This window comes from Solea solea, chromosome 5 (genome assembly GCF_958295425.1).
Source record: "Solea solea chromosome 5, fSolSol10.1, whole genome shotgun sequence".
Lineage (NCBI taxonomy): Eukaryota > Metazoa > Chordata > Actinopteri > Pleuronectiformes > Soleidae > Solea > Solea solea.
Window position 1 is genome coordinate 4,012,579 of NC_081138.1, and position 20,338 is coordinate 4,032,916.

At 40.4% G+C, this 20,338-nt stretch overlaps 1 protein-coding gene across 2 annotated transcripts in view; it reads right to left on the minus strand.

Moving 5' to 3' along the window:
• Positions 1-20,338, minus strand: part of mettl15 (methyltransferase 15, mitochondrial 12S rRNA N4-cytidine) — a 52,445-nt gene that overhangs the window by 31,320 nt on the left and 787 nt on the right. For both annotated transcript variants that reach the window (XM_058629038.1, XM_058629037.1), the window contains exon 2: positions 18,780-19,019. In XM_058629038.1, coding sequence (XP_058485021.1) covers positions 18,780-19,019 — 240 coding nt within the window. The remainder of the gene's footprint in view (positions 1-18,779; positions 19,020-20,338) is intronic.

Consider the following 20,338-nt stretch of genomic DNA (forward strand, 5'->3'; position numbering starts at 1 on the left):
GCCGAGAGAAAATAAAGTGTTGACTAACCTGGCTGCTGCCTTTGTGGACAGCGGATATAAAATCTCACACTTGAAATTGCTGCCGTGCTCAAATCGTACCGAGATAATCCCGCAATGAATTCACTTTTTAACAAGACACTCGCCGCCTCAAAGTCCTCATTATAGGTCCAGTCTGTTTCTCGTCAGCTTTATAAGTCACTTCATTTAAACAAACATAATAGGTGTGCATTGGTCTTGCAAATAGGCGGTGGAGGTGGTGGTGGAGGTGGGGGGGAGTGCAGAAAACAGATGGCCAGTGAGAGCAGACATAGTCAAAAGGCATGAAAGCTTCCTGCAATTACTCTGTCAAGAGATTATGTTGATGGCGATCGGCGACGTCTGCGATGCACATGGCCCAAATTTTGAAGTGTACTAAACATACCCCCCCTGTGTGTCAGCGAGCAGCAGAGAGAGTGAGTGAGTGAATGAATAAGTGAGTGAGCGAGTGAACAAGTGATACAGGAGGCGGAAAAAAATGTTGACAAAACTCTTCGCCAGAGGGCTCCTGCCAAAAGCCTCCCTGTATGTTGAGCTAATCTCTCTTTTGTCAAAGGAATGCCGCAAAGTTACAACAAATACTTTCATTCCTCATCTATTCACTGATGTTTGCAGACTTTTTGGCAGGAGTTTGAATAAAAGGCACCTGAGGAGGTATTTGAGCTCGGGAGGACGAGACACGTCCACACGCGTAACAGGAGCGGTTCCTCGCTCGCGTCCCATTTTGAAATGTTTCCGATGTAGGTCAACTCCTTTCCAAATGACATTATTTACCCTGCCAGGTGGATGAATGGAGGTAAATAAGGGTTTAAAAACAGACGAGTGAGACCGAAAAAAAAAAGGAAAGGTAAGGGGCAGACTTGTTATGTTTCAAGAACATCTGCACAACACACCTGCATAGAGGTTTGGGCAGTATTTGAGTCATTTTTTCATTTGTAAGAAACAAAAATGGCACAGTTCTGTTGTGTCGTAGCAGCTAGCTCGTGCCATTATCATCAATCAGATGGCCCATCACTCTGGCCCGTATCACATAATGTCACGGATTACCGCAATGAAATTAGGCGCTTATTCAAACTCCTCAGAGGATCCGTTCTCATTTGGTGAAGGTTACCATGGCGATTGCAGGTGGCGTACAAATTATATACGTTAACCCACACAAAGACATGGGAGGTAGCAAATACGAGTGAGTAAATTCAATTTGCACGACTGTTTTGGCATCTGGTTGAGGTTAGTATTATTTATTATTTATTATTATCTCTGTTTCTAGACACGGGAACATTTGACTATTGCCGTTTTAATGAGATAGAGACAGAACTATACGTTGTTCGTCAGTGTAGCCCACAAAAGTTAGCACTGCCGGCTCAGGAGCTCACCACGGTGTTTGTGAGCATGACGCCGCATGTGTGGCTACTATATAAATCCAAATGACATGTTCTCACGTGTCGGAGTTCACACTGAACTAAAATTGAAACTAATTATTAATTCAATGATTCATGCTCCCAAGAATACACCAGACCCAGAGGGATGTTTTCACACTGCTTTTTTTTTTTTTTTTTTTTTGTTCCACCAGGAGAGAGTGCCTGAGGAGTCACGGACTAACCGTAGTAAATGTACATGATTTACTGCACAGCCGTATACACAATGACACAGAGATTTTAATGTCAGCTACTGAATCTTAAATGCAAAAGATCAGGGGGGTCAAATCAAACTTTTTGATGTACATAACTTTAAATATAATATAGTGACACATGTTTCTACACCTGACTTCTTTGCTTGGGGTTAAAAAAATGAATATTACTTTTCCTTTTTTCTTGAGACATACCTTTTTAGGGTTGGCTACAAATGAACATAGACCATTGGTCGATTGGAAAACTATCTAAACAATTTAAGAAGGAAGCTGGCTGGTATGTCTGTCACAGTGTGTCCACACACACACACACACACACACACCATATATAGCAGCTTTCAGGCACATTCTGGGTGCATGGAGAAGTCTCTTCCTGTTCCTGTTGGTGTCACCTTGCCTTTAGCTCAGGAAAAGATGAATAAGGTTACGACTATAAGTCAGCTCGCTAACTGTGTCTGTGGATTAGTGATATTAACCAAATATATGAGATGTAAAAAACTAACTAACCATAAACTTTAATAACACATTAGATAAAAGGTTGTGTAGGGGTGAAATGGTGGTCTAAGGGGTGAAAACTCGGATCTGTGTGACCAGATCTGATAAATATCCAAGAAAGAAAGAACACGGAACTGAAAGCTACTTCAATAAGCCACCGCTATTAGCTCATCACCTGTCAGACTGAACTATAACACAAATTCATTGGCCACCAGATAGCTTCATTTCAACAAACACTTTGCCTCTTGATTTACTAAAATAGGCGTGCAATCATGAATTGTCCACCCGAGTATGATTGCGGCAGATGATAATGTTGCAGATCTGCCGTTCCCTCGGTTGAGGTAAAATAATATAAACCGACTCTAAATAGACAGAGTGGCAGCAGCGGATTCTTGAACAAAAGGCACGACATTTCTTCTCCTTTAAAAATCCAAAGCGCATCATTTTGAAAGGCTACATCTTTAATGTGAAACATTTGACTCACTTTTTTTTTGTGTGTGTAACCTCTGAAGAAAAGGAATGTCAGGTTGCCTGGCAGTAGAATCCACCGCTGCAACATTAGCATTTGCAGCCATGCTCCAACCTCGATGTAAAATCGATCGCTTCCCATGCTCTGCGTGACAATGTCACCCGGCGACACGAGAAAGAACTAAGAAACCCAGTGCATGCAAAAAGTATCTATTCGGGACAGCAACATAAATACTGCAATACACATTCCATGGGATCTTCTACTCTGGTATCTGTTCATCTCCAGTCTACTCGCACAAACATTCAAACTCTCGGTTGCTCAGTTGCCTTGAGGCATTGGTCACTTATTCCAGATGACTAAGTACAGGTTGCCACTGGTCTCCTCAACAGATCCATCATTTTAAATATTTGGTGAGTATTGGTAGAGAATAGGAGGAATGTAATCGGCAAGTTTTATCACCCTATTGGTCACTTATGGACACTTTTATACATATACAATTGTGGGGGCCTTCCAATTTGAGGCTGGTTTGAACAGGTCTGGTCAAATTATCCTGTAGAGCAAGGGGTCAACAGACGTGATTTTAATCTTCCCAACTTCTGTTTACATTCGGAAGTCGCGTTAAATCAAATGGGTTCCTGTGAGATCGCAAATCCCTGGATCCAAGTGTGTGGCCCTGGGTCTTGACTGGATCATCTAATCTTTCCCAGGATTCAAACATTGAAAATCAGTTACAGAATCCATTGTCTGTGGTCTCCCATGTTTTTAAAATCTGATTTGGTTCCAGCCAAATCTGACTTGGGGCGGGCTTAAGCTACACTAAGGTCGGTTTAACTGCCTTGGCGATCAGCGGTCGGTCACCGTCCCTTTCCCTCTTCTTCTTCACATTGTCAGTTCCAGGTGGCGACGATAGGAGCGGTTTTTACGACTGACTAAGCGCGCTCAATCACCTTTGTTATCCGTCAATGTGAGACATCGCCACGACTGATTGTTCAAATCCAGCCAATCAGAAGACGAGAAATGACACATAATTGACGGAGCAGGAAATGACTCCACACCAAGAAGACGCGCACACAAAAGCCTCAAAATCATCGACATCCTCCTTTAAATTGGACGTTTATACAACTACGATGAAGTCCCTGTGAGTCTGTCCGTATATTTGAAGACACAGGCGCCCGCATGCAGCCAAAAACTTTGTGACAGATCAGACCGTATGCATCGACTGTGTATTGCAACGGAATAGAATGTGGGAAAAGGTATGCATGCACGGTACACGACACTGTCATGGACTATTATTGTAGCATGAATGGAACCGAGGGCATTAATGCGTGAGCAGATACTGAAAACAAAGTATGGAGAGGCCAGCGATCAATCACAAGCCTTAATCACAGAACTACTTGATCGCATTAGCACCATTTAGGTTCTCTGGCATTGAAGTAGGCCGCCAAGCTAGAGGACTTAAATTTAATGAATGGTCCCAAGCACCTTTCTTTACATTAGTCCTTTCTTTCCCCCCCCCCCCCCATCACCACCATTTTCACATTACATTATACCAGCTCTGGCTTTCTTCAACGCTTTTGACATTCTTCAATAAATAAAAAAAAACTAAGTGTAAAGAGGAAAACCCTGGTCCCTGTCCTCCTCGCCATAAAGCTCATAAAGCCCATGTCAAGCACCCACCCACTCCAGTGAGTCCTGAGACTAGCTCTTACACCACAGTGGTGCTGAGGCGATCCCTGGAGGAACAGGGCATGGCAGGCACTTGTCTCCTCTCTGGAACTATGAGCCGATAACTCAATATTTACTGTACGTGGGCAATCCGAGGCAATGATTAGTCTTAGAGGCTGCTCGTATACTCTTGATTCATCAATTTAGTTGTGCGGAGACTTTTTTTTTTCCCCTCCTCTGACGAAATTAAAACGGCAACACTTAACGTGGAAAGTTTCCACTCAATTCTCAAATACCGGAGGATTAGTTCATGGCTGAAACATCACGGATGCAGAGGAGCAACAATCAGCGTGTCCAAATGATGTCGATGGTATCTACACACTTGCACTTTCTAATTATTTGCGTGTGATTTATAGGGCAGAGTGAAAAACATAGTGGGGAAGTGATTTGGAGGCAATGACTGACAGCTGCGGGAGAACTGATTGGACACTGGAAGGAATGGAAAGGGAGGGACCTCTACTGTGAGCATGAGTCATCACTCTCCACACCCCCCCACACCCCCCAAACTGTCTGTTTTTGTCTTGCAGGTTGAAGATTTACTGAGCTACATTTTCTCTGCTGGAACGATTCAATTTCACATAAAGCTGAACACAGACCATAACCAGCAGATTACAGTGAGTAATATCATGAGCAAAAATTTGCAGCAGCTTTACAACAATGACCCCCCCCCCCCCCCCCCACAAGCTGCTAAAATGCATTTACAGTTATTGCGAGCGCTCCTAAATATTAATGTGTTCAATAATAAAAAAAAAAGAAAAGATTGCAGTGTTTAACGTTAACTGCGAGTGTAACAGTGTCAAAGGACGGCACCGTTTATGATTATAGACATACGCAGTTACACTGTAGGACAGAGCTGAAGCGATCAATCGATTATTAATCGACTATTAAATCGGTTTGAAGCTTTTTTCATGATTAAAACAAGATTTCTGATTGTTTAAGCTTCTTCAATGTGACTATCTTCTTCATTTCTTTGCCCTGGATAACAAATAAATCATTAAAAGTCCAAAAAAAATTGTTTGCGATTCCTCAAGAAAATAATCGACAGATTAATCGATTATGAAAATAATCGTTAGTTGCAGCTCTACTGTAGGATACAGTTCCTGCTGAATACAACGTAAACTGAGGATTTAATACTAATTAAAATGTATGAAAAATTGCACGTACCCAATCTACTAAACTGATTCTTGTCATACTTCTAGTGGCTGTCGGATCCGTAAATCAACCTACTCTAATTTCTGCTCTGTAGCTTTGGGAGGCAACCATTCATGATAATTAAATTAATGTTTTCCACTGTCTCGCGGGTTAATTTAGGGGTGAAAACAATGGTAAGAGGTTTACTGTGAGTGAAAACCCTCCTCGTTATGTTTGATTAGTCCATTCAATTTACAATTGCCTCATGTGAGATGGTATTTAAGAGCAAGATCCTTTTTTTTTTTAATATTATTTGGAATTATGTTTTAATACAGACCTATTTTTTTCTCACAGTTGTAAGACTAAAATAAACTTTGGCAAAATGACTGCTGCAATACTGGAGTTCCATTCGCTAAAATGTGTTTTGCTTATTTTCACTTTACTTATGTGTTTGACCTTCACTATGCAGAATGATGCATGTGCAGAGCTTGGCGCTAGAAGAGTGTTTTTCTTTTTTTTTTCATTCATCTGCTGAAGGCAAAACATTGCTCTGTGCTCACTTTAAATCGTGTGTGTGTGTGTGTGTGTTTGTGACGTTACAGCTCCTGTGGAAGTCAGGAGACAACTTACAACAAATGGGATGCAGGGACATAAATTGGACCCCATGCACACAGACTGAGAATTAACTTAACTAAGACATAATGTGTCCAGCAGTTGAATGAGTTTCAGAATTGGGGGATCAGAGACAAAATATTATTCCAAGAAATATAATACTCAGGACACAGTTTTGGCCAACTTCAGAAATCTCCTAATAAAGGAAACCAATCGCACACCCCTGGTGCACTACAGGCCGGTTTAACACAACCTCTAGCTTTTGTATACATCCAACATGGCGACCTGGCTGTTGCTTCCATTTTAAGCAGCTGCCCCCGGGCAAAAGCCACTTGACGTCATTACTACGTAGCCAACAACCACGTTTGTTGACACGTTTTGTTTTTTTTTCCCCAGGTAAAGTATAGTAAAAGAAGGAGTATTGATGGACATTATGGATAAATGCACATTAGTTTTGACTTACCAATAACACAATATGATAGTCCATAATCTGCAATCTTTCCCATCGGTATAGAATCATGTGTGTTTTTATTGTGACATGCTAACAAACATGCCGCTTACTCCACTAGATGGCAGTGTAACAGAAAAAAAGCCCAATGGATATTTCTTTGTTTTAACAGGAAACAAGAAAACGGGGTCAAATATGATGCAGTGGATCTACTCAAGACGATTACGCGCTTCATTGGAGCCTGCTCTGAAAGATCTCTGTTAAGTGTGACATTAACGTCAATACAGTGCACCAGGGAAACAATGCAAACTATATAAAGCCCGAGAGAAGGCGGCAGACGGGGGAGTGGGGGGCGGCTGGAGTCATCTAACTATATTCATAAAATGTAAAGAAGCATCAAAAAAGATGGGTTTTTCTCTCCCGAAGGTGAATTCCGTGGCACGAAAAGAAGACAAAAGAAGAACAGGGCCAAGTCCATTAGGGAGTGCAAAGAGAAGTCAAGCTAAATGAAGGCCTTGTGGTGGAAGCCATGGTAATAGGGGGAAGACATCTAGAGGCATTTAAGACGATGCTTCTTGGAGTTTGAAGCCTGGGTTGACAATACAATATGAAATGAAAGGAACTAGGGAATGGGGTGGAAACCTTGGAGATGTCTTAGGGGAAGGAGGGGTCGTCTTTGTAGTACAGTGTTATGTGCTGATTTTTTGATTAAGTTGCCCTGAGCCTTTCCATGATGGGCATCATCTGTCCATAAACGTGTTGTATTTATTGTACCTGTTAAAACGAGGCAGAGGTGTAAAGGCCACACATTTCAGGGCAGTTAAACACCAGCATGAATTGTATTGTTTTTTTTCCTTAAATGGATAGTTCAGTTTATGTGTGTGTGTGTGTGTGTGTGTGTATTAGGTATTGACACATTATCAACTCCAAGTGTGCCGCCCCTCGCGCGAACTAGCCTTGGAGCCCCGACCACTCACGCTCACTGATACTCGTAACAAGGCTGCCAGCAGGGAGGGAAGGGAAAACAGATTTCAGCCACTTAACAAAAGGCTGACCTCATAAAATCTACTCCTGCTCGACAGACATTTTGCACAAACTGTAAGTAAAATGCAAGAGCGGCAACATTATAATACGAGGACACACTAGAAAAGATCTTTAGATGCTAATAAACTATAGTATCTCATTATAAATATGCTTTAATAAATGAATAAATGCAATGGTTGACTTTTAAAAAATCTTTAGTATCAAGACAGAAAAGGAGCAATTGATCAGGGTTCTTTATAATGTATTATTTATAGCAACTAATGTGACTTTTCTATTGTCATGTATGTTGCCCCTCCCTTGGCTCAAGGCACAAGAGCAGAGACTGTAGTTGAGAAAAGTAGTTGCATAAATGAGGGAAGGTGGGGCTTTGAGTTGCCACTGGGACAAATGACCACCAGGCAGCTCCTGGTTATAAATATGTATTTTTTTTTTTTGCCTTGGAAATAGCAATTCTCAGAAGCCATATATCCCATTCACACATGGCATTACAATTTCTTCTACTAAAAAAAAAATTGTATCCAATGCATTGAAGTGCCATTTAATTTACTGGAATACGTTCACACTCAAAATGTACATTGCTAACGTTCCTCCTATTGCCCCCAGTCTGAAACGCTGCGTTTCAGGTCTTGGCTCGGCTCCTGAATTGCCAAGCGCGCTCTGATTGGACAGCTGGCCCACCCGGGTTTTTTCTGATCAGCTGAAAAACACAGCTGGATTGGCATCCGTTCCGCCCCAAAGCAACTCGAGCCCAAACTATGTTGCACGTTAATAGATGGTGTACACACTTTACAGAAAACAAGCCAGGAATGCAAACGATGCATCGGGGAGAGCGATTGTTGCTTTGCTGTGGACTATAGCCTTTATGGTAATTTTGCAGGCCTTTAAAAGGGGCAAAAACATAAGATTTATTAAGAATTGATACAATGTTCGTCAAAATGTGTGTTCTGTGAGCTATAGTTTATATAAAACCTATAAGCCTGAGCAGGGTCACTCCGATTAACAGGAGGTAGACACTGTGTGAGGGAAGCGAGGAAACCTCTGTTACTTGTTAAGGTCAGTAGTGCCAGTGTCGAGCAGACATGCTCTGCCCCTGCCAAATTAATCTGGAAACAGACTAGGCAAGGAGTGGGAGCAACCCAGCTGAGCACTTCATCTGGAAGCTGCTGCTGCTGCTGCTGCTGGGAATATAGTCAGGTACACAGATAAGGTCAGTGCAACTTACTTTTATCAGTGACGGTGCAACACCGGCTTCATAAAACTTATTCAGGGGCACACGCTCATACTGGGGGAAGATCAGAGCGAGCACATACTGCATCGGAGTAAAAAGTACAATTTCAGTTGTTTAACTGCGCGTTCACAAGTCACTTTTGTAGATAGCGGTTTGTGGACACGCGCTGACACTACACAGACAAACAAGCTTGCCGTTGTTTTCGTCCGTAATCATCACCACACGTGCTGGTGTGAAAATCTACAGTAACACATGTTACTAAAGCCCGGCTCTGTAAAACACAGCAACACATAATCCATTAGACGAATGAGAGAGCAAGTCTGTCCATGTATTACACCATTTATGGCATCAAAAGGGAACTGCAGTACTTGTAATTGAAGTGTTCTGAAAATGCCCTTTTATGCAAGTGTGAAGTGAAAGGAAAGGCGTTTTGTTTTCTTTTTTTATAGTCATGAAAAATGAGGAAATAAACAGTATAAATGTAACATGTAGGGGGGGGGAAAAAACAAAAGGCACCTAAACTGTCAAAGTAAATAATAGTAATTAGACAAAAAGGAGAGATGTTTTGTTACATAACTGACCTGAACATATTTAAAAGAAAGACCACCCAAATAATGTGTTGCAGGAATGAGTCATCTCCATCCAGCTGTCCACAGGGCATTTGACTGATTAGCATAACCACACACACACACACACACCACACACACACACCCAGAGAGAGAGAGAGAGCGATACACCACAAACAGATGTAAATATTGTAATTAAACCTCCAGTATTGCTTTATCAATTGATCATAAACGAACGGTTTCAACATATTTAACTAACAATGCATGCATGTTAACATAGAGTCAGCACCTGAAGCAACGTAATGTTGACTTGAGCTGAGCTCCATCCTTTTCTACAGCCACAAGTGGTGATTTCCTTTTGCTCAGAGCAGAAACAGAGCCTATGATTTGCAAGTGAAGTGTTACGAGTGCATCCAAACAGTATATATTGATCATCATCCCCAACCGCAACATGCCAAATATCTTTTAAAATGTTTGATATTTTAAAACTTTATTCACTGAATATGATAATCCGGATTTTGCATTTCTTTTACTGATCTATTGATTTGTTAGTCAAGCGTCGCAGGAGGTCAAAAATGTGATTTTTTGCTGATATCAGTTGCATAATGTTGCTTGAAATCTAGATGCACTACACAAGAACTGAGCTGCGTCTTTACAAAAAGAACTTTTACTCTGTAGCGATGGTCGTGAACTTAAATATTTCTCGTAAAAAAAAAAATCATGGATAATGAGTCTCACCAAAATGATCTGGGGGTTTGATAAGACACATGGAGCCAGCTGTCTGCAGGCCAAGACACCAGCCAGATCAGAAAGAAAGCACATTAGCATTTTTTCAACAACATACTCGTATATTTAACAAGCTATACATAACTATTTGTTTTTTTAATAACCTTCTGGAATTAGAAAAATCACAGAAGGCCTTTTTTTCCCTATGACTTTTCTAATCCCAGCAGGTTAAAAAGGTATGGATTATTTTAGAGCTGCAACCAACGATTATTTTCATAATCGATGAATCGGTCGATTATTTTCACGATTAATCAAGTCATCGTTTGGTCCATAAAATGTCAGAAAACCTGGAAATGATGATGTTCTCAAATGTTTTGTTTTGTCCACAAACCAAAATTGTTCACTTTTAATGAATTCTTTGTTATCTGGAGCAAAGAAATTAATAAAATATTCACATTGAAGAAGCTTCAACGATCAATAATCTTGTTTTAATAATGAAAAAAGCTCCAAACCGATTAATCGATGATCAAAATAGTTGACGATTCATTTAGTACTCGATTAATAAATGAATCGAGTAATTGTTTCAGATCAGAGCAATTTTTTCGTTTTTCAAGTAATCTGTCGATTGCCGTCTTGAATAATTTTGTCCATAAAACAAAACATAATAAACACAAATGTTACATGGAGCAATAAAACTACAATAGTTACACATTTAAGGAGCTGAAAACTCAGAGAGGTTGTTTTAATTATTAAAAAGCCCACTCAAACTGAGCTAATCAATTACCAGAATAGTTTCAATTAACCGTTGTAGCCCTAATTGGAATGATGTAATTCTGCGTTTCTGATCTGTTTGGTGTCTGACACGTGGATCGAATCAAGCCCCCGTAAAAACACAGAAACTGGAGGCGCACCTGTCGCCGCCGCCGCAGCCATTTTGACGTGCCGTGGCAGCAGAGTCACAGGTGTTGCGCGTCACATTGACGAAGGGGCGCCGTCCAACTCCTGTAACTCAGGAGCGCGTGACAGCGAGCCCGGCATGCGCCCTGAAACTGAGGACGCTCAATGGAACGCGGCCGTCATTCATGTGATTATTTACACCTGCGCCGTTCCCACTGTGACCTGTCAAAATGGCTGCTGTGCACAGGGCACATTTGCACATTCTCCACTGTCTGCTCAGCCTCTTTACTCGTGGAAGTTACATTTGCATACATAATAGATAGTAAAAGAGATAAAGAGAAGTCTCTCACACGCACACACATGACAGTGATGCTATTAAACCTAGCAATTCTATAAAATGACACATTAATAGTGTAAAAGTGCAGATTGTTTTAAGACATGGCTATAAATAGACTTGGCAATGAGTACCATACATTTTTACATCTGTAAAATATCAGAATATGTTGAATTATAAATCTGCTTTTGCATCGGCAAAATGATTCAGTTTCACATTCACATTTAGGAAGCCGAAAAATCCGAAAGCTCATTTTAATTATTGACAAGAAACTTTAATTTAAAATTAATTTAGTAATCGCTAATCCCTAATCTGATTCTGACATGTTTTAATGTGGTTTTTTTTTACTATACTGTATTTTGATTCATTTTGACTGTCTATATTTTTACAGTTCATTATATGTACTTCTGTGTTGGAGTTATTTACTGTAAATTCACTTGAACTGAACAGTCAGTAAGATCAGTTTGAGAGAAGGGGGGGGGGGGTCGTGAGGTTACCTGACCAAAGTTTTGGCAAACACCATCGACAGGTAAGCGCGGGGGAAAACTCTCTATACTGTATTTTTTTAGGTTGTGAAGCTTAAAGGGCTGAAGCGACTCCCCGGGACAGTGTGCCGCAGCACCCGCAAAGGGGTTGTCTGCCCAGCAAGGCTGAACGATTTGGTGCTCTGTAGACTGAGGCACCCCATTTGGCTAATGAAGTCCCAGACTGTCTTCACACCACACCCCCCACCCCACCGCTCCACTATGAAATGTCCTACTCATGAAAGTAATGAGGCAGGGAGGGAGAACGACTCTTCTGGCCACTGATAACCTCAGACTAAACTTGCAACCTTACGAGACAAGGGCCTAATATCTGGCCGTCAATCAGCCCCAGCATCCCTGGCTGGAGTGTTTAATTACAAGGATCAATTATTTACCAGCCTCCTCTTTCACTACTCAGTGCTCCCAAAAAAGGAGTGTAAAGAAAAAAAAAAAAAGAAAAAATTGGCAAGACCCAGGAGAAGTTGCTGTGAGGCAAATTTAGTACAGAGAAAATTAAAAATAATAGACGCCGTTTATTCTTTGCACTACGACGGATGAGCTAAGCCGGTATTATGAGATGAACATAAAATAAAATGAGCTTTTAAAAGTTTCCATATCACATTTAACTCATACATAACTGACGCGGTAAATTAAAATAGAACCTTTTTTACGAGGAAACAGCAGCAAAAGTAGATTTAAATGAGTAACAGTGAACAGTTAAACTGTCTTATCCGTGTTACAAAATTCTTAACAAAGGATGTAAAGTAACACCTCGAGGCCTGTGACTCCCTGCACTTCCTCTGCCGGCAAAGCTGTTTCTTGACTTTAGTTGTGCGTTCCATTCAGCAAGTGCAAGGGCTTTTTAACTAATTTGAAGGGACGAGATCATGTTACCCCCCCTGTGCTTGCATTGACAGCAGCGCTTCACCTGGTTGGAGCTGGGAATGTAAGGGAGAAAAAGATGACGATAGAAAACCACACGAGCTGAAATCCTGCACATTTGCACACAACAAAGAAAAAGTGTGCATCTCTGCTTTCAAAATTGAATTTCTGTAGACACACTTAAGTACACAACACTCCCTGTAGTGTAAACAGAGACATTTCTCACCTCAACTGGCCCAAAATCCAGCTGACCTTAAACTAATTACTTCTAATTAAAAACCGATAACATCATGTTAACCCTATCTCTTCTCGTCTTCACAAGCTGTTACCCTCAGTATCTGGAGTAATGATCCCGCACTGACACTGATGCAGTAACCTCCGATACAAATTGCATTACACAAAAAAAAAACATGTGTGCTCTCCGCCGCTGCACAATTTACTGTAAAAATGAGCGACTTTGCAGCTGTCCTACTCCATGTTCCATCTGAAATCTAAAAAAGAAGAAACGCTGAGATGCAGCAGCTGGTTGAGTGAGCCTCTTCATAAGTCCGGAGCCAAATAAACCCAAATAACAGCGAAAGTGCGAGTCTGCCATGTTTCGGGGGGCCTTTCACAAGCCGCAACACCTGTGAATTGCGGTTCGTCTGCCCTGCTGTATTTCTTGCGCTAAGATTCCCATTGTAACAATGCGTCAAGCTCATGCTATTTATGATGTGCAAGCCGCGCACAGGCAGGCCACCTGCACTGAGCATAAGCACATGGCATTAATTCTGATGAGTTTCATGATGGCCCCGGTGTTAAAATTACAGCTGTTTGGTGGTTAAAAATAACTGTTTACACATTTTTTTTTTTTTGGTTTCTCAACTCTTATGTTGCCTTCGGCGTCACATGATGTGTCCGCGTTTTAAAAAATAATTGTATACCATAGAGCGGAGGTGTCAAACGGGCACATGTGGCTCCCCCAACCGATCGCATGCGGCCCACCACTTTATATCGTATTATGAAATAATATGAAAACATGGCCCGCGACCTCCTCTTCCTACACATCATGTGAGGCTGAGGCACAGCTGCCAGCAAGATGATAGAATACAGACAGAATATAACAAAATAGTAGTAAAATAGTAATATTAAGATTTTTGGTTATTACATTCAACTACATAAGCTTTTAATTACAGTTGTCCGTGTTGTTATTAACCTAATTTGAGATTTACCTCTCTGTTTTTCGCAGATTTATTTGGCTTCTTAACTGTTAAGTAAAGTAAAGTAAACATCATGAAGTTAAGTAAACATGATTCCATATAAAAACAAGGACTTTTACTTTGAAATTCGGTGAAATATCATCATGAATATATTTATCTCAATATCCTGATGGCTTGTTGTGTTATAATTTTACACTCATATTGACCACCCCCTTTTTTCTATTAGACCGGCCCCCTTTTGACCAGATCATTGGCCTACAAGTGTAAAAGGACCAAATGAACCCCTGCCCAGAATAAAACTGGGTATAGTATAGACCAGGCCAGATTATACCCAGGAAATAAACTGTCCTAGGCCAAACTATACCTGGGGTATAGGCCAGATTATACCCCTCTTGTGTAAAGAGATTTTGATTGTATTTACACAGTATAATCACTAATATTATATTTATATTGTAGCAAGGATTTGCTAGTCTTAGAAGTTGAAGTTTCAGGATATTTTGACTTTTATCATATTATGAACAGTGAAGTTGATTGAAAATTATGTTACAATTGCATTTTGCTGTTTTGAGCCTGGGCTTTTATTTTAATGTGTAAACACTACTGAGAACTGTGGTAGTAATCTTTTATTTTTACTGATAGGGGCATTCATGGTTGAAGTAATAAACGTCTATGTGTTCAAGGCTGTGGTCTTATTTCAAGATTTAAGTCAGTTAGCTTTCTCACTTACATGACACAGCTGAAACCCTGATAAAATGTTGAACAATTAAGTAATTCAATGTAAATTCAATGTGTAAATACAATGAAAACCTCTTTACACAAGCAGGGTATAGTCTGGCCTAGTGGCATTAGAGCTGCAACTACCGATTATTTTCATAATCGATTAATCTGTCGATTATTTTCTCGATGAATCATTTGGTCCATAAAATAATAAAACAATATAGTAATCGATTAATAATGGATTCATTGTTTCAGCTCTAATGTACATCATTAAAAACTTTATTGTAGCACTACCGCATCGCCTGACTTTTTTTAATGAATTAGAAATCTGCTTTTGCATCAGCAAATGACATATGCATTGATTGATCAACCAAAAAGTACAGAGTGTAATATGTAACTCTCCAAATAATCTAATAAACAGTAGTTCAAAATATAGTTGAAAAACTAATAGTGCTTTAATAAAAAGTAGGTTTAACATTTATATGGCCCCATTAATTCCACAAGGGGGAGTGTGGTGAGACTAAAATGTAAGAGTAGGCAGCGGGTTTCTCTTTCGACAGCAGCACAGGGTTTCTCCCCTGGACTAACAGCTGATGGCTCATTAATCTTTTCTAGAGGAGGTCCACTGCTCAAGCAGCCTGCACCAGTCGAGGATTCCTCATGCTTCATCCTGAGTGCGAGTATTACCGAGTTCAAGAGTCTTCATGGAAATATTATCACGCAGAAAAACTCAACCCAGGAACTGTGAATCAATTACTTTTTTGCTTTACAGGAATTAACCCAAAAAAGCAAAGTGTAGAAACCAAATTTATAACCTTTTTTTTAAAAATTCATTCATTGTCTAGCGCTTTATCCTCGATCCACGAGGGTCAAGGGGCCACTGGAGCCAATTCCAGAGATTATTGGTTCAATATATCCACGTGGTGGCACCAAACCAGGAAGTCATAACATGCTTACATGACATATTTTATTCCAATTACTTGACTCTATTGCTGTGTTTCGATCATGGTATGATTCGGCACAGTACAGTAGGGCTGAAAGATATGGACCAAAACTGATATCGCGATATTTTTTGTTCAAATGGTGATATACGATATTATAACGATATTTTGAACAAAACCGGTTAGCTCGCAAGCTCACCAGTTGGCTGCTCAGCTGACAGCTGATAGCTGAAACCCGGCGTCCGGTGTGTACAACAGAAACCTGAAAACAGGAGACCAGAAACCCCGGAGACCAGAGCCCAGATGTGTTTTAAGTGCACTTGGAGCCAAAATCTGCGGCTAACCGCTGAGCGGCTAACAGCTGGTTCTGCTAAATACTAGCGGCAACAAAACTGCAGGTGTTTGCCTCGACGTCCATGGGATATGAACACCAATCGCAAGGGAGTGGTGGTTTCCTGTTGCCCAATCAGCTGACTGATTACCCCACAGAAAGGGTGCCAAAGAATAGAACGGTTGGTGCTAGTTGTTTTGGTACTATTCCTCGTGGAAAGGCAAAAAAAGACATACCGCACTGTACCGTTCCACTTGTACACATATAGCTACTGACTTGACATGTTTTTACCCACTGAAAAAAAATACTTTCCTTTTGTGTTTCACAGACAGCCGACAGAATGACAGCCCATTAAACTCAGACATTTGTAGCCGCGCTGCTTGGTTGGGAGTGGCGTTCCTCGAAGCTGCTTTATATAGAAACGCATTAAACCGTGGAAAACATATGACAAAGCATCGAGTCAGATCCAACATGTGCGATGGCCATTTTCCCTCACTGCATACACATTCACAGCCAAATGTCCTGTGTGGGAGACAGCATGGCACTAAAAGGCTCCATTTACACACTGGTTTAACTGCAGTATTTGCTCTGAGACCCATCATTCGCTAAGTACTTCATTCACACATACCGCTTCAGCTGACAAGTGCAATTACGTTTTAGCGATTATTTTAGCCATTCATATTATTTATATATTTCACCGCAGTCTGTGATTTTAGTGGACATTTGTCTGAAATGAAGTGTAAGGTTTCCTCTGTGAAGCGACTGATCTGTCAGTGACAGCATCAAGTGGCCGCCACAGATTCGTCCGCTTCGACGGCAGCTCTGACAGTCGGTTCTAATAGAATTCTGATTGCCGATTGAGTGACAGAACATGAGGCCGTCACCGCAGATTTACAAACTAACCATACGAGTGTGTAATATGACAAGCAAGCAACATAATACATCTGCCATGTTGCTGTGGTTATAATATAACCAGTGAAACTGCCACATTACTCGCCATCTCATAAATAAAAAAAAAACATCTGCAGTGAAACAACACATATTCTGTAAGTAGCCATGCCACATTTCCAAGAAAATATCAAATATCTGAGGTCTACAGCATGTACTGTACAAAAAAAAAAAAATCTATCAACGTGTTTTTAATAGATTCTGATTGGCAAGCTGTCTTGGGACAGTTGGCAAATGGGCGGACAGCGGAGGAGTTTCGAGGTGCTAAAGTTCAGGAAGGAGCGATGAAGCACCCTCTGTCCTGCCAACAGCCTTACAGTGGCGCAATTCCTGACTAACTTGTTGACCCGTGGCACCCACCTGTCTTGACCGTGCATTTTATTTGGGGAGGGGAAAGCATTACTTGTCCTCCTTTGCTGCTTGCAACGGCAGAAGGCTTTTGACTCATGTCCATCTGTCCCCGGTAGTACATACATTAAACGAAGGCCAAGATACTGGCACACTGTTCATTTCGATGCATGATATGCAGTGTGTGGAGATAATTACTACCTTTAGATTTCAAACACTGGCATTATTTTATTTAATGCACGCAGTACAAAACAAATGCCAATTGTTTTCATAATCTATTAACCTACTTATTAGTGACTCAATTAATCAGTTAGATGTTTTGTTCATAAAAGAAAATTATTCCATGTTTTCATGATTTCCTTGTTATCTGGAGCAAAGAAAGAAACTTTTTTTTAATTACTTAAATAAACACTCAATTATCAAAATAATTGGGGATTCATTTAGTAGGCCATGAATTATCGCAAACCTCATTTCTGCTATAGATTTCTGATTGCAGTTCTCTTGCAGAATCCTCTAAGTATGAGTTTGCATGCCTATGCCATTGCCACAGCAACCAGCCAGAAAATAGTGACTGAAAATAAAAATACAAATACAAACTCATCACCCAACTGCAAATATCAGTGTGGACAGAAGAGATTAATTTTAGTCACACTTCAGAGTTGCCTGTCTGAACACTTAAATTTGACTAAAACATTTGATTATAAATAGTACATCTAAGGGAGAGGTAAGATTGAACTTTTTCTTTTTTTTTGGTTAAATGCCTTCACATGACACTGATTACATATCCACGACCACATTAACAGATATCAGCTGTCTTAAAGGTCCGGCGTGTAAGAAGTAGTGACATCTAATGGTGAGTCTGCAGTAACAAACGTAAAACTGCCCCTATCACTACACCCTTTCCCAAGAAAGTCAGGACAACTACGGTGGCCTGGATTAACAAAAAAAGGATGTTGTTCTTCTTCATTTTCGTAATAAGCGTATGCTCCAAAATTTGATACACATGCTCTGTTTGTGTGGTTTGTCCCTTGCTTAAAAAACATATTAAAAGCTTAGTCTATGGCTACAAACACTATACAAACTAGGGTTGCAAAGAGGAGGAAAATTCCCAGTAAATTTCCAGCCATCCATTATCTACAGCTGTATCCTCCACTGGAGGGTTGAGGGGTTGCTGTGCCAATCTCAGCTGACATAGGGCAATAGGCGGGGTACACCCCGGTCAGTTCGCCAGTCCATCGCAGGGCATTTCCAGAAACTTTTACAAGAGAAATTTAGTTTAGCACTGAGTGTGCCATGTGCCTGTGATTGAGGAATAGCATTGATATTCAACTGTATTATTTGCTTTGTTTGAATCGAGAGTATGTGCTATAGTATGTTATTTACCATACATTTAAGTTCAAGTTTGTAAATGTGCAGTTTAACCCTGTTAATTCCCTTGGAAAGTTTCCAATGTTAACCCTATTTATTCAATGTCTGCCAAAAAAAATAAAAGAAATTTACACACAGGACGATATAGCAAAGCTATTATAAATAGCAAAGATGCAAACATACCTGACCAGGCTGGAGGTCTAAATAATGAAGCACCTCTTTGAGCATGACAGGTATGTGAGGAGGCTTTTCAGTTGAAACAGGTGACATCTCTTCAGATCTGTCTGAGGCACCAGGACCAGAGGATGCTCTCACTGCAGACCAGTTCAGGCTTAATTTCCATGACCTCCATAATCTCCACACAGTCAGGCCGCTTTTCCGCAACATTGGTTTGGAGTGCCAGAACATGATCCCTTCAATTATCTGTGAAGAACATAAAAGCAGGATTATTAAGTGTTCACGCCATTCAATGAAGTAGGTTTTGTAATACTGCTGTATAGTTTGGAGGTTTAAGGGGGATGAGATGTAATTTCTGATTTTAAAATAACTGATTATAAGTTGTTGTTACTGCGCTGTTAGTTGCCAAGTATAAGGCCCCTAAGTATGGTTTAAATTATTTTATAATTGACTTGAATTAAGCACCTGATTTCCAATGAGCAGGGAGGCCCAATCAAATTTAAAGTTAGATGAAAACACTCTATAGGATCAAACCCTTCAAAAAACATGTTTGTAGTTCGTATACTGAATCACCAACTGGAGGAGTAAGGACATCATTGGCTGATAAGTTAAACATTTTGACATTTTACATGAACAATACCACCCACTCCCGGCACCAAAGTGAGCCTCATGGTTAAAAAGGTATTTGGGTGTTTCCTGGCAACAACATGTACTGAAAATTAGAACTCAGTTAATGATGCCTGATTCTAATAGAATAGACATATGGTCAAGAGCTGAGAGCATTTGCGTGCCACATTGATGATAGTTGCATCGTGGAATGTTTTTTGAAGAGGTGGCAATTAATGCACTGAGTGAGGATGCGTGACTGCTGTCAAATGGTGGGTCATACCTGCAATATAGGAATTCAAATCAAAGTTTTTGACATATGAATAACATTTGCTGGCCTAGAAGTGTTTATATATACTGTATATGCTGTAAGAACGAGCTGTAAAAGTGACATTGTGTGTATCATTCCTGATATTAGAGTGTACACTCATCAGCCACTTTATTAGGCACACAGGAAGCAAAACAGCAAACCTAATCTTGTGGCTGTGTGAGTTACTGTTGTCTTTTCTTTGATTTCCAATCTGACCATATTGGGGTCAACAAGGAATTTTCGCACACTAGATATTTCCTCTTTTTTTGGTCATTCTCTGTAAACCCTGGAGACAGTTGAGTGTGACATGCCCAGTAAATTGAGAGTTTCTGAAAAACTTGTCCACCAGTCTGTCATTTAAATCACTTTTCCTGAACTTAAGCAGCTTTTTGTTGCCATGTATTGCCAAGTTTTGATGCATTGCGTTGCTGACACGATTGGCAAGCAGTTACCTAATAAACTGGCATGTCAGCGTGACATTACAGACTATGGGACAGTCAATTGCTACATCTAAAAGGAGGTATTGACTATTTATTGACTGCAGGTGTGAATGTGAGAGTGAATAGTTGTGCGTCTCTATACGTTGAATGATTCAATTAAAACGCCTCTGCAGGATAATAAGTTCATAAGAATCCCAGAAATAGTATTT